Here is a 15,115-nt window from a genome sequence, read left to right as displayed (position 1 = left end):
GACTCTGCTTTAAGAGGATATTTATTTTCACTGAAAAAAGTACCAAATATTTGGTTGTGACGTACGACTGTATAATAAAATAGAGACGTCGGTAAAGATCTCCGAATTTTCTGTGATATCTTGAAAGTCTAGCAATAAAATTATTAACATTTTATAAAAATATTAGATTTGGAAAAAATATATTTGCTTACGAAGTACTACGTAAATCGAGTTACACGCATTATGCCCATTTTCTAATAATAATTTTATTACGCTACGACATTTTGCAATATTCAATAATGAACTTTCTATAAATTCTAAAAACATTTAACCATTACAATTTTTTACAAAATACAGTTTGGGGTATTCTCGAAACATAGAACGTATTTTAGAATACAAAGAGAAGAAGCTTTTGGTAATGCAATTGTCGTTTGAAATTCATCATAAAGTTTCGCGATAAATTTCAGCACACCGCAGAGCGCAAGACGGAATGCCTGTAGCATACCGGTACAATCTCGAAAGAAGCTTTCGTACCAAAGTTGCTCCAAATATGGAACTATTACTCACCCTATAAATGCCTCGAGGTTTCCAACTGGGCTGCATGCGCATAATAGCCAAAATTTCTCTGTTTAATCATCGGTATAAGGTCATAAAGCTAAAAGCAGTCGGTCGACCCGACCTGCTACCTGCTCATTTGTATCGTCTAATGGTCGTTGACGAACAATCATCGTTCAAACAATTGTCTCCAATGTTCAATTGAACTGTTCTCGTTACCGACATTAGACCAGTTTGCTTTGCGAACAAGTAACTGATCCTTTTCCCGCTAACTTACATCGAATAGAAACGAATTATTTCGATCGAAGATCGAAGGAACTTATTAGGGGTACGTACCTTGTCACCATGAAAGGATGGGATTTCGTTTTGTAATTCTCTGTGCGCTCAATTGGATCTTATGCCATATTAGAAATAATTAATTATTTGTGACTAACGTATTGGATTAAATTGAAACAATGTGCGAATTTAAGGTTTCACGTCACGTCGTATCTGAAGTATTCGAGTCTCAATTGAAATTTAGAATAAAAAAGAGACGAATGCAATTATAATCGAAGAAAATGTTGTACGTTCATTTCTCAACTTCAACGAACACGCTCACGTGTAGTTCATTTAAACGATTTGGTAAACGTAGAAAAGGGTGGTAATTTGAATCTACCGAGGCCAGTAACGTGTAAGCTATTTGAAACTGTTTATCTTATCACCGTCAAATATCATTGTTTTGCCACCAATCCAATATATTCGAACTGGATACTCTGTCGCGGTCCAGTGGCAAATAGAACGGTCCAAATATTCGCGATAGAATGGTCAACGAGTTCTTAACGTCCATTCATCAAAAATATTTTATCACGCAAACATTACGCGAATCGATGTTTGTATTGGCGATTATAACAACCGCATCCTGGACTGAACATTTATCAAACGGTGAAGTCGTAGGTACATTTCAAATGGTCATTGGTGTATCGCTAGAAATTAACCGATGCGGATGCTCAAACGAAATTTCCAATTCTGCTAAACGAAGAAAAAGAATGTTCGGAGAAAGAAAAGAGAATGGAAGAGGAGAAAAAGGCGCAGACTGTTTTGAAAGTGAAAAGTTTTTGATCGATATCGTGTTTTGTACGTTTAATTTTGTCGATGAATGTGCCGGATTGTTCTAGGCGATAGACACGCGTTTATTCGACCGTTTACAAGTCTCAGTTTCCGAAACCACAAACGAATCAAATATATTCTTTTCTTTTCCCTCTTTTTCCTTTCATCTGTCTTTGCACGAAAGCCTCTGAACGCCTATTTATCAACGCCACCGATCGCTTGCTTATACGTCACGCCAGCTTCTTAAAGCTTTTCTACCGACTGGTATCGAACTTTCAGACTTTCTATCGAGAGGCTCGTATTCAATAGGTATCTTGCATTCCGTCTTTCTTCTCTTTTATCTCGTATCGAGTATATTGTAAAGTAGATTTCGGATGATCAAAGAATCCTGAGGTTAATTCAGTAAAATGGAGTCGACAGAGTGAAATATTTACGTTTGTTGTTTCGATTCCATTATGGTATTGTTTTTAACGAGTAATGGTCTACCGTTTCTGATATTTGTAGTCGTGCAGATTATTAATATTGGAGAAAACTTACGAGAAACATAATAAAATAGTCGAGGATACTGTAACAAAAACGACCCTTGTTGAATTTCTTGGTTTTTTGATAACGATACACTTTGGTAAAGAGGGGCGAGATTTACAACATGAGGGAACGAATACCATAAAAATTGATTTATGTCTTGATTTATCGTGGAATGAAAATTTATATATTCGTTGGAAACAATCCTTATTAGCGAGATTGTTATTTTCTAAAAGCATTACATTATGTTTTCGAACGATGACTCATCAAAAAATGATTCAGCATAATAATTGAAATATATTGAACGAAAAACTTAATTAAAAAAACTTAGGTATAAAAGTTATTTCTTTTTAAAAATTTGTATCTTTACGTGTATATCAATCTTTTTTATTATTTCTAAGCCAACTAGAAATTACTGTTAAATAACATATTTTTCAATTGGAAGTTAATTATTATTTCTTACTCAGATGGCAAGAAAGATGTATTTTTCTGAACCATAAGAACACAAACGAGAAATTAATAGATACAATTTCATAAAAAAGGAAAAGGAAGAAAAAAGAAAACGAGAACAAATAATGATAGACGTATTGATTTTTTACGAGTATTTTCTTATTTCTGGAATTCATATACGCAAATGGTCTAATAAATTTGTTTCGATATATGTTTTCATACTCTCGTGCGATACAATTATTCAAATTGAGAATAGCGTAACAGCCCCTGAAGCACGAAAATGAGTACGTGAAATATTCCACTGGTCGCAATGTCAGGTTAGCACACTCAATTAACCTACGAGGAACACGGAATACATCGTTGCGACGTGAGGTTTAGTATGAATGATGTCAAATTGCATCATTCTACACGATGACGTTACTATGAACGATCGAGTATTATGAACGACTAAGTCAAGTAAAACCATCGGTAATAATCAATCTTTTATGATTACAAGGAATACGTACACCGATTTATGTCATTTATACAATCACTAATAATAACCAAGAGCTATTATTTTCAAATTATGCCGTATTAAAATGATCTAATTACAAAGCCTAATAAGAAAAGATTACAAGATCATTTTCCACATATTCCTGCACAATTTTAATAACCCTGTTATACGATCCTTTCATTATTCTTGAAAATATCACGTTGCGCTGGTGCTTTAATTTTTACCTACCAAGTATTATAATATTACTATAATTAGTACGATAGTTTGGTGTTAGCAGATAGACGCGTTAAAGGTTGGTAAGATAATTAAATTTGTAGTAACAAAATACAGTATAATTAAACTTGTGTACATAAACAAAATTTACGTAGAAGAACGTGTTTGAGATTGATTTTTCAAGTTACAAGCAATCGAATTTTATGCTACGTACGCAATTTTAATCGTCAGCCAGTCATACAAGATATAGTACATATTACGCGTATAGTGAGCAAACTTAACAACGACGCAAAAAATCTAATCCTTATTTTCCCATTCCCCCTCCCTCCCTCCCTACCAACGTTTTCGTGTTGTACGTGCACGAAATCTATTTCAAAGATCCCGACATAAGAAATCAAAACGTCAGAATAAGATCTCCGCGTTCATTCCCTTTACATCATCGTCTCTGATCCAGATTTCTCATCTTCCACGAAACCGACTAAGTACGTGGCAGTCGGTCAAGTGATTCGTATAACCGGGCAAAATGCCTTTCCCGCAGATGTGTAGTTTCTCCCGACGAGTTCCTTCGCCTAGCCAACCCAACACCCACCCACCAGTCACTCACCTGCCGTACCTGGTCGGCACAGCCTAGAAATTGGTTTCTGTATTCTCAGGGGAAATCGGACGCTTGTACGTTGGTGCACGAACCGGCACCGGGTCACGTAAGATAACACTCGAGGTCAAAGCGAGATACTTCGCCTGTCGAGGATTCCCAAAGCCCTTGCAAGGTTGCAAAGTTCTCCGTATGGCGGCGTAAAGGACGAAAAGTCAGCTGAGAGAATGGTTTTCCTCGAGTTTCGAAGCAGCACGCACACCGCCAGAGTAGTTTAATTAATTTAAACGCTTTACCGTACATCTGTTGGATTTCGTTGAAATTAACGAGCTGCTGAATTTCCGTTTCAACGAACAATTTTTAATACTTTCCTTCTTTCATCGAAGGAATTGAAGGAAGAGAAGATGATCCTCAGAAGTTGCTTTATACATCCAAGATTTTCCCTTCTTGGAATTTTGTTTGCTGCAAGAGGTAATTTGTGGCATAAAGTTATATAGATTCGTAATTTTTTAGTTCACCTTGATGCGGTCTTCGAATTTTTATACAGTCATTTTTTATTATTGATAATCGATATAGAAAAAGTGGTTCGTTGAATTATCGTTACTTTCGAATTACTAACTTATTTGGTTGTGGCGATGTTGTTTCCACCGAAGGGTAACACGATAAGGCAGATATTGTCTAAAGCGTTTACAGACAATAGTTCATCAAACACGGACTACCTATCTGTCACTGGTCTATCTGTCAACTCCGAACAATAAGAAATTTATTCCAGCGAATATTTGATATCCCCCGTTAATATTTCCTTTATATAAATTTACAACTTTCGTGCTATACAGCGCCGAGTCAGCTATAAAATTCTCGGTGTCTCCCATTACGAAGCTCTCAGCCGAGTCTCAAGGGTCTGTACGATTTCGAAAGCATCTTTTATCATGGAAATTTTTATGCATCATACACGTACTTTATTAGATCGATCTTGTTTTAATAATAATATCATAAAATCATATAAAAGATATATTGATATTTTTACAGCGAGGAATTCGAAAAGTACGAAGTTGCGATTCTTAGATTCTTCTATGACAGAAAAAGCTTTTCATTGTCAATTTTATTTCACACATAGAATAAGGTTTTTAGCGCTTCTAGAAGACGATTTTATCAAATTTATAGCTCCAAACCATCACGAAAGTTACAAGACGTTAAATCGTTCCATTAAAGTGTCAAATCGGAAGACTTCGTATCGATTGTACGTATATATCTAGCAACGATTTACGATGCACGATGCTACATCATATTTATGAACATTACAAATATAGAGGCTATTAAAGATGTACATATATTTATTCAACTTCGCCTAGTAATAGGATTCCAAATTCTTTCTATCGACAAATCTTCCAAATCGACTTAAGGGGAATTGACGCGTTTTTATTAATTTTGAATTCTACGATTAAGTTGTGACCAAGGAATGGTCCGCCTCACAGGTTAATTTCGAAGCAATTCCTGGCGAAGAAATTCCAGGCATATAAAATATATACTCTACGATGGTCACAATTTTTCTATGCAGCGTTTATTTAATTTTTTTTTTTTTCTAAAAATTTACTTTCCTACTCTGATATCACATAGACATTCCAGTTTACCGTTAGGATCTTGCAACATGTGTTCGCGGAAAAATACGTGACACCTTTTTGAAAAATCTTAAGCAAAATGCTGCACACGAAAAGTATTATTCACATAGGGTTTTCTTACGTTGGGAATCTTTTACCATCGCGTGACGCTGTAAGAATACTCTGGTACAAGTAGCGCGAGGTTGCAGGATCTCAATATCTCTTTCTGAAAGTTCTCGCGCGACCAGAATATCTTCCGACCAAGATGCACCTTGTTTTTGCCGTAAAATGTTTGTGTGCGATACCGTTACATGTTTTACACGTGTTACGATACGACTTTAAAATATTATACAGACATTTTATTTCTCTCCGTAAGATACTTCGCGTCGATAAAATTCCACTCCTCTTTGACACTGGCGCTGTATGGCCGTCAACTCTATTACCTACTGCACAGAATAGATATTCATTTCGATCGATTTCACTTTTTGTCAATTTAATTTCAGTACAAAGGTAGACGATTAATGTTCAATTTTCAATAACTATGGTTTACTAGCGTAAATTTTTTGGTTTTTTGGGAAACACGAACAAAGGTTCTTTTGTTACGAGCCCTTCAATCCTTCGCGCGAATGTTGCATACAAAGCTAGCTTGTCGTTGTAGCGTCAACGCTCTTTCGTGAAACTTTTCGAAGCAAAAGGTCACGTCTCGAAAAAGAAAAGTCGAAATCATTTATTCTTTAAAATTATACGGTGGTTTTCTTTTCATTTGATGAATAGATTTTCTGCAAAATGAACTTAAAGTTTCTTGCTTTTTATTCGTAAATATGTGTCTGCAGTAAAATGAATTTGTACGCGAAAAGAACTGGCGGAACGAAGTTCGTAGGATTCTATTAAAATCCGTGTAATTAGATGCAGTAAATTTAAGAATTATCTACCGTATACGACGCAGCCGAAATTATGCACAGTTCAACTTTCGTAAGCATAATTTATCAGGGCTGTCGTGATAAATTTACTTCCAGAGCACTTATTTTTACCTTGTTCCTATTAACCAAAACGTGCGATAGTTCCATTATTAGTGTAATAAATCAACGCAGGTTACACACGTGTATTACGTTTGCGTAAAATTGTTCGAATTTATGCAAAAATTTAAGCCGATTTCAATTATAAATCGTTGAATGCTATATTTTTTAATCACAATTAACAGAGGTTGCGGTTGATCGATATGTTTAACGCTTTTATACGTTTAAATGAATTTTACATTTCTACAAACATGATTGTTTATCTGATTTTAATCTTTATTTTATCCTCCATGATATTTTATAATATATTTTATAAATGGATTATTCTAGAAATTTCATATAGATTAAACTAAGTAATGCATTTTATTTTATTATCATTTGTTTTTAATAAAAAAGAATAACAAGAAATAATACATCGATAACAATAAAGTGGAGAAAGACGAATATTTTGCAGTAATTTACTAGAGAAAGTAAATAGTTGTATAAATTATATCAAATGCAAATCTATAAATTGAAACTGTGCAATGATTTCAAAAGAAATGAAACTACGAAGCGAAGAATTTACATAAGAGGAAAATATTCATTTTATCTCTTTCTAATTTCATTTCCGACGAATAGAAGAAAGAATGACACGAGATACACGCAATTACCAGCCAATATTAAACGATTCGTTAACCTTATTATATTTCACGGTTTGCTTTAACACAGTTTAAACGGTTGACTGGGGATTCGCGAAAAAATCATGCACTTCATTACGTTCAGTTTGTTTCTTTCTCGTTCCATTCTTGCCGGTGGCACACTTCCAAATGTTACGCCACGAGAACGAAACGAGTGGCCTGACCTCGCCTGCTAATTGTTGAAACGTCGGAAGCTCGGAAGAGCTTTGTTCGTTCCAAAGTACGTTAAAAGTACAGAAAAGTACGGAAAATCGTGCCACTTCCGCCGGCGACTATGATTGCGGCTATCACGATAATAATTTCATTGAGTCGTCGTCGTTACACCAGCTCGTTCCTTTCTGGATTCGCGTACGTGTGCGTTTGTTTGTATATGTGCGAACATTCGCCAAGATAACATTATTTCTCGCTCGTGTATTATCGTTGCTTTCTTTTTCCTGATTTCATTCGTTCGCGTTTCATCGACTTTCCAATAGATTTAAGAATTGTAAGAGATTTTCCAGTAGATAAAAAAGTTGTGCGAAATTTTTGCTACTTCAGTCTCGGTTGATAATTAAAAAATTGTTATCACGTTGTTTAGTCTCATATATTTAACATCGCTATTCGTGGTGTATTAACGTGATTTTTGAAAAAATTTGGTATAGCGCACAATAATGTATTCGTAAAAGTTTTAATTTGGTAAGTGTTGCAATATCTTTACGAACCACTGTATTCCAATTTTATTTTCATTTTATCCTCGTTCCACGGGAAATCGTTGCGATTAGTTAACAGATTAAAATGGTTTCTCGCGTGAAAACTTGCGAGGCTCTTGATCAACGGACAGAATAAATAACGCGCATCAGCCAACGACGAGGAAGAAGACAAAGCCGGGTAATAAACGAAGTTTGCAGAAATTTCGTGGCGGAGCAACAAAACCGCCTGTTTCCACTGAAACGTGTTTCAAATACACGCGTCATATTCCGCTCGTGGAATACCGAGATCGTTGTTCATTTTTCACCAGGAGCATCAGCTACGTTTCGCACCCTATTTAATTTCCACGCCGGCATTCGAAGTAGGTCATACAATGGCGCACGTTCACTGATGTGCTATCCACCAAGAACGTTACCACACGGATACACGCGCGGTTTCTTCTTCAATTCTCTATTTTTTTCCTTTTCGTTGCGTCGCGAACCTTCGTACAAGTAGGATTAGTATTTGTATCGTTAAGAAGAAAAAAATGTGGATTGTGCGGTTGTAAGGTTGCATGAAAAACTATTGGGTCGTTCGGAAAACAGGAAATAGAAAGAAACTCGGAACGTTTCGTTAATCCTAGAAGATTAGAAGCTCTCCTGGCAATAAACGAAACAAAGATAAATAAGATAGATATGCGTATAGAAAAACGTGTCTAGAACTAAAAAATAACATCGGGATCGTTATTATGAACGCGGCTTAAACTTCTGATAACGTCTTAACATTTTCGGCTGTTTTATTTGTCTACGAAGAAAGCCGAGGGCCACTTGGTCGTTAAAAGAGAAATGTACGAAAAGATTGCGAAAAAATGAAGACGAAAGAAGGAGAACTGGATACAAAATGTTCTACCTTTATCACATGCATGGCTACTTATTCTCTGCGGACCGATATCGCGTTCCATTTCCATTCAACGAATTTCTCGTTATCCTTGCTCGTCTACAAGCTTGAATAGTTGCGATCGAATGCCGTAAAAACGTGCAACGTAAGTATGTCGGTCCGAGAATGTCGCGACAGACCAGAGCCAGGGCAGCGGTCAGGTATCCAGGGACTTTTGTCAATTTCCTAGAGTTACGGGGAATTCACGAAGCGCCAAGTACTGCCCCTCTGTGTCTTGCCTACGCATATGAGATATAACGACGCGACGCATATGTATAATCCTTTGGATTTTGTAATAAAGTATGTTAATTTTATACGTTGAATTCTATTTGTGCGATTAGAAGTGGAATTTGAAGATATGGAAATGATGTTTGTCGACTGGTGATTCTTCTTCGATGGAAATATCATACAAAGATTAATATTAATATATATTCTCGATGTATTAAGCTTACGAAGATTGTGACTGATACGTTAAAAATTTATCGTAAATATCTTCAAATATCAGAAACATTAAGTCATATTACATAGGATGTATTATGCAAGATGTATATCGTGACGTATATTGTGGCATGCATGATGTGTATTATGTATACTACGTATCTTTTCTATGTATATTTATGAATATTTCTGAAAAGAACAGCTAAAGATTAAAACGCGTTGCCTTGCAAGTTGCCTATTTGCGAGTACATATTCCGTCAGTATTTTGCGAATATTTTGCGAATATTTTTCGAGTGTTTTGCGAATATTTTGCGAGTGTTTTGCGAATATTTTGCAAGAATGACAGAGAAATTAATGGTACGAAGTTGTACGTTGTTTATACCATCCATGGTGCTTAATATTCTTGTTTGCTTAGGAATCGCTCTCACTCTATGGTATACGAGAGATCGGGGTAGTTCATATTGGACTGAAACGCGCACGCGTTTATGGTTGGGGAAGGTTCAACCGGGATGTAAATTCAGTTTCCGTGCTGCTAGGAGACCGCATTGGAATGATAATTGAACGGGTTTATGATAGGAAGCATGGACCCTCAAGTGGGATGTTCTTTAAAGGTAGTATGTCAGGCACTTTCGGTACCGAGAGCTTACTTCAATTGAAATTCGGAGCTTCTCAGCCAGTTGTCAATAAGTTTGTATTAAACGAAATAATCGACAACGAAAACACGAAACGAAAATCATATGATACGACGCTGATTGGTATGTCGATATAATCGTAAATGTTATGAAAATATTTTATAACATATTTCTTAAAAAATTCCATTGGCTTTATAGTACCGAAAAAATGTCATCTTTTTTCATACAAGTATGTAATTTATTAAGTAACTATTATATATTTACTCGAGTCTCAGTACAAAAGCATCAAACGTCTTATATCAGATATTTACTCAAAAATATATAAACAGTATCGTAATACTTTAATACTTGTTCCATATCGTATCAAATATGTATTGAACAAACCTTTTCAATCATTTTATTCAGTTAGGAAAATTCGCGTAAAAGAAAGCTAATGATGTAACCGATCGTATCGTTAGAGTTTGCATTTCATCGTAAGACAGCCAAATTTAAAATCAGTACAGTCGCGAACAAACTTTGTTACTTACGTCGTATCCAGAAAATTCACCCTTTCCTGGCGGTCCTGGAGGTCCTTGAGCGCCCTTCTCTCCGGGTATTCCATCACGACCAGGTTCCCCTTTCTGTCCTTGAGGACCTTCAGGTCCTGCTATTCCCACGTCTCCTTTGTCACCCTTAGGACCCTGTGGTCCTTCCAGTCCTCTCTCTCCAGGTGGTCCAGCCGCACCCTGCACAGTTCGTTACAAATTTCAACAAACCCTTCACGATCTGATATTAATAAATTTCGAACAAACCATGTAAAATATTATATTAACTTTAATATAATGGGTGATATAAGAATAATGCTTTTATATAATATTAACAGGTTCAAAGGTTTTGAAGGGATTACTTGGTTCGTCTATAAAAAGACATTCTTTATTTAACATAACGATTATTCGATGGTTAACATCATAGGATTTTTCTTGCGTTCTTTTGTTTTTTACTCCGAAGCATGTGTTTGGTTTTTACAAAGCGTCAATACCGTCAGCCCCATTTGGCCTTGTTTCCCCTCTTGTCCCGGCACTCCTTGTTCTCCTTTCGGTCCTTGGATCATCTTTGGCATCGTAAAGGATGCCATCAGGGCTGTTGCATTGCAGGTGCACGTGCCGGGTTCTCCTTTCTTCCCTGGTGGACCCTGCAGCATTTTGATCAGTCTGTCATTGCAAATATATACAGTCGGTGGGTTCGCGGCAGGGTAAACTTTGTTACGTGCTTCGCTGCTTTCCTAACAGCTAATCGAATTACCGGATAACAAAACTTCTATCTCTGCGACTTTGTAATTGCTTATTTACATCGTGCATACTGTTACACGATTTTACAGATAATTCTTCTCTAAAACTTTGTCGTTAGTAATGCGTTTTAATATCTTACGGAGTAAGGTCGCGGAGAGGTAGTAGATAATCGAAAATATGAAAGCTACGTCGTTTGACTAGAATAAATTTAGCGTAACTCGAAGTGTAGCGTCGAGTCCCTAGCGTTCAATTTCAAGAAAAGAAATATTTCGAGCAAATTGTAGAAGGCGGAGGAAAGAATGGTACGAGATATTTATACGCGACAAATTTTACTTCTAATATATAAAGTTTCTTTTTTATTATCATAAAAGAAATGTTTATTTCGTATAAGGCGAAAGACAGAATTATGTCGCATTCGTGTAGAATCAGGTTCTTCTCGATTGTACCAGCAGTTACAAAACACAGTACACGATGATTTGTAGATTAAACATCGAATTAAAATTAATTGAAAGGCTTAATGTCGAAGATTAATCATTTGCAGCCACAGAAATATTTTACGGTACCATTCTACCTTACAGTTCTTTCTCATTATTCATCGTTAAATATACTCTGATTTCTCTGAATATATACATCCCGCTTAGCTTTCGCTCATCAACTTTCAATTAAACGAAATTTACCGATATTAATTAAACTTTATCGTGCTCGTTGTTCATTTTCTCCAATTCGTGCATTCTCTACGTAACGATGTTGTTTCCATCTCTTTTTTTTTCCTTGCATTGAATCACGAGCCACCGGGTTCGAGAATTATAGCGTTTTCCAGGCAGAGGTTGAATGGATCAGGCGTTAAACAAATACAGTCGTGTTCATACCCGTATGCTGATAATTTCGGAAGATAGTGAATATCGTGAAAGCGGTTTCTCTGTAATCAATGTTACATGCAGTGGTTACCAGTACTTCAGCATGTTGGCTAAATTGGCTTGCTCGAGTAGCAAGATAAATGAGTGATCCTGGATTGGAATGCATTCAAGCTCGCTTCATATGCACAAGCGCTACTGAATTATTATTGCTGAAATACGCGTGTGTGCGGCACTCGTATATATCTCGAATAATGAGAGATTTCTAGCGCTGGATCTTCGTTGCCGTTAAGTACAGATTCCTGTACCTACTTAAGTACTTCATAAATGGATATTTTCATAAAGGGGATGGTTTCAAAGGTTATTTCGATTCTACCCCTGTTGCGCTTTAAATAATCAAGAATTCGAAACGTTCAACTTTTTTAATAATCGAAATGCATAACAAACTCACGAAAGTATTCGATCACTTAATAAATAGCTCTTAGATCCTTCCTTTATATTCGTAAATATCTTTTACTAATATATTACGGTGTTTGTGAAATTTCAAAAAGTTTCATACGACATATACAATATGGATGTGAAAGTTTTCTATGGTAACTGTCGAAATACTTTCGCGAGCAAACGCAGCGTGTGTTAAAGAACGTCTCAAATATGTTAAAAAAAATATACATATACAATGATTACCTGATCAAGCGATGAATCGGGTATATAATAAGATTACCGTACATCGTTAATTTTTAGCGCAAGAAGCGACTCAAATTATGAAAATATATTCGTTCGTTGCAAACGTCCAACGAATCGTAACATTCGTAATGTACGTTAAACTGCCGTCATTGCTTCATCATAAAAGATGGATGTCGTTTCAACAAGTCTATGGAATAGCGTTAAATCGATACACACGCCATTTCCCTTAATACACGTACTTACTGCTGGATTATTATTCATTTATTGTAATGAAACTTGGCGAACGCTGAAAATACCAATAAAATCTACATCCGTGGAAATATGTTACGAAGCGATAAACAACATGTGTCGCAACAAAAAATAATCAATCTTATTTTTCTTTCTGATTTCTATCTCTCGGTCTTGAATGGGATCGTTTCAACGATAATTCTATTTAATTTCTTATTCCTTTATGACGTTCCTCGTTGAATGACATTAAACCGTCAGTATTTAGGTCATTCGATATTCTTTCATAATTGAACAGTGCAGTAACGCGTGGTCGTAAGCGAAACCTGATGCAAACGCGTGTAATCCTGTAATATGCACAACGCATTCAGCCTGCCTTTATACGTGTATAGACTACTGAACTATAACAACAGGAAGTCCAGCGGTTTGTGTAAGGATTGCTAATGGAACATCTTCGGTGCGGTACGATACATACACCCGATATAACGCATGCGATATGCCACTGGGTATATAATATAGTTCGGTGTATACAATTTGCATAAATTACGCGGACATTTATGCATTCTACGTGCTACGTAACAGTCGTACGTATAAGCGATGCCGGATACGAGTGAACTTTAAATCCTACCTTAAATTTAATTCCACGTTTTAGAACGAATGGAAATTACTGATTAGTGTGTAAAGGGAATACGCGCGAGTTTAAAGCCGGTTCTGGGTCCTCTAATTGTTTCTATTTTTTTAAATCATCTTTACCGGAGAGATAATTCCTTGGAATTTGACTCAATCGATAAATATTTTGTGGGCTTGTACGCTATTGACCTTTGATCATTTTTAGAAACCATCTATAATCGTGAAAATTTGATGAAAACGTTCGTATATCTTTTTTTGTTTTCAAAATTCTCTAATTTGTGAATCCATCGTGAAATTTATTTTTCCTATTTGAAGTTTGATTACAAAGATATTATTAGATATTGTACGATGTAGTAACGTTCAATATGTCTTACTTGATTAGTATTGGTAGAATTATATATTTACCTCGTCTTGACCAGGTGGTCCAGGTGGACCTGGAGGTCCCCTAACGCTCTCTCCTTTGTCTCCTTTATCGCCTTTCTCACCCTTCGGCCCTTTGTCTAAGAAATTTAAGAAAAACACGTTATAAATCATATCTAAACGGATCATAACACATATCCACTCTATTCGCTTGTCATATATCGTCTATAAAAGGAATTTAGCCAAGCATTTTTCTTTGTCGACCAATATATTCGATAAAACCAACGCTGTTGGTATTGATGTTTATTTGAAATATTCGATCAAAATATCTGATAAAGTGAAAGAAAGCGAGACGAAAGTATCGCACGATCTAAGCTTCCAACGAGCTTCAAACATACTTTTCAGAAGGAGATATATAAATCTTCTACGAACGAAATTTCAAAATACTTTTTTTTTTACAAAGAAGTTAATAACTTCGTTCGAGAGTTTGAGAAAATTCTTTGGAATATTATCGACAAAGGATGCTCGTAACGAGGCTTGGTTCGGTGATTAAAGAAAACGCCATTTAATGGAATTTCGACGTCGTCGCCATCAGTCAGGGTATTTCTTATCTGTGATCTTATGATTAAATAAACTCGCAAATTCCTCGCGATTACTCACAGTCCGGATTGGGAGGAGGGGGTGTGATGAATGGCGGTGGATTGCTTTCCTCGCTTCTGTCTTCGTCATCGTCTCGTCCGATCTGAAAACGGATGGTAAGAAGAAACGTTGAATAAGAACACTAACCGTGATTTATATGTCGTTATATGGTAAAAGAAAGAAAAAAAGGCGAGGAGAAAGCTAAAACGAAAAACGAACAGCGTAAAAGTTTCATCGCTTATGGGTGGGCGTGATTGATTGCACATTGCGTTGCCTCTATTTATTTGCGATGGGAAAAGCAGAGAAATCACTCCATCCTCGGCGATTTGCTATCGAGTTCGTGGTTAATATACCGTGTCGTTAGAAAATGATTAAAAGCACAAGTTAGTGGCACAAAGAAATATTCCGAGGACGTTTAGTTATTAGAGAAGCAGAAATTAGTTCAACGAGTCGTTGAGTTGTTTGATTGAGACTATTCGGTTTTTGATAATTCTAGATAAAATATATGGTATAAATATGTATTTTAAAGTGATTTGTTTTCTAAAAATAAATAAGATATTAAGACATAAAATATAAGATACGATATTCGAAAAATAAGATAT

At 36.0% G+C, this 15,115-nt stretch overlaps 1 protein-coding gene across 8 annotated transcripts in view; it reads right to left on the bottom strand.

Moving 5' to 3' along the window:
• The window catches only part of Mp (collagen XV/XVIII-type protein multiplexin), a 344,778-nt gene that overhangs the window by 9,859 nt on the left and 319,804 nt on the right, over window positions 1-15,115 (bottom strand). For 5 of the 8 annotated variants that reach the window (XM_076617747.1, XM_076617748.1, XM_033350745.2 and 2 more), the window contains 5 exons: window positions 14,535-14,616; window positions 13,920-14,014; window positions 10,872-11,024; window positions 10,381-10,578; window positions 547-576 (listed from right to left, as the gene is read on the bottom strand). In XM_076617747.1, coding sequence (XP_076473862.1) covers window positions 547-576; window positions 10,381-10,578; window positions 10,872-11,024; window positions 13,920-14,014; window positions 14,535-14,616 — 558 coding nt within the window. The remainder of the gene's footprint in view (window positions 1-546; window positions 577-10,380; window positions 10,579-10,871; window positions 11,025-13,919; window positions 14,015-14,534; window positions 14,617-15,115) is intronic. The other 3 variants (XM_033350748.2, XM_033350752.2, XM_076617749.1) reach the window with 1 other exon arrangement.

Source organism: Bombus vancouverensis, chromosome 4 (assembly GCF_051014615.1).
Source record: "Bombus vancouverensis nearcticus chromosome 4, iyBomVanc1_principal, whole genome shotgun sequence".
NCBI lineage: Eukaryota > Metazoa > Arthropoda > Insecta > Hymenoptera > Apidae > Bombus > Bombus vancouverensis.
This window is presented reverse-complemented; position numbering and strand designations above follow the sequence as displayed.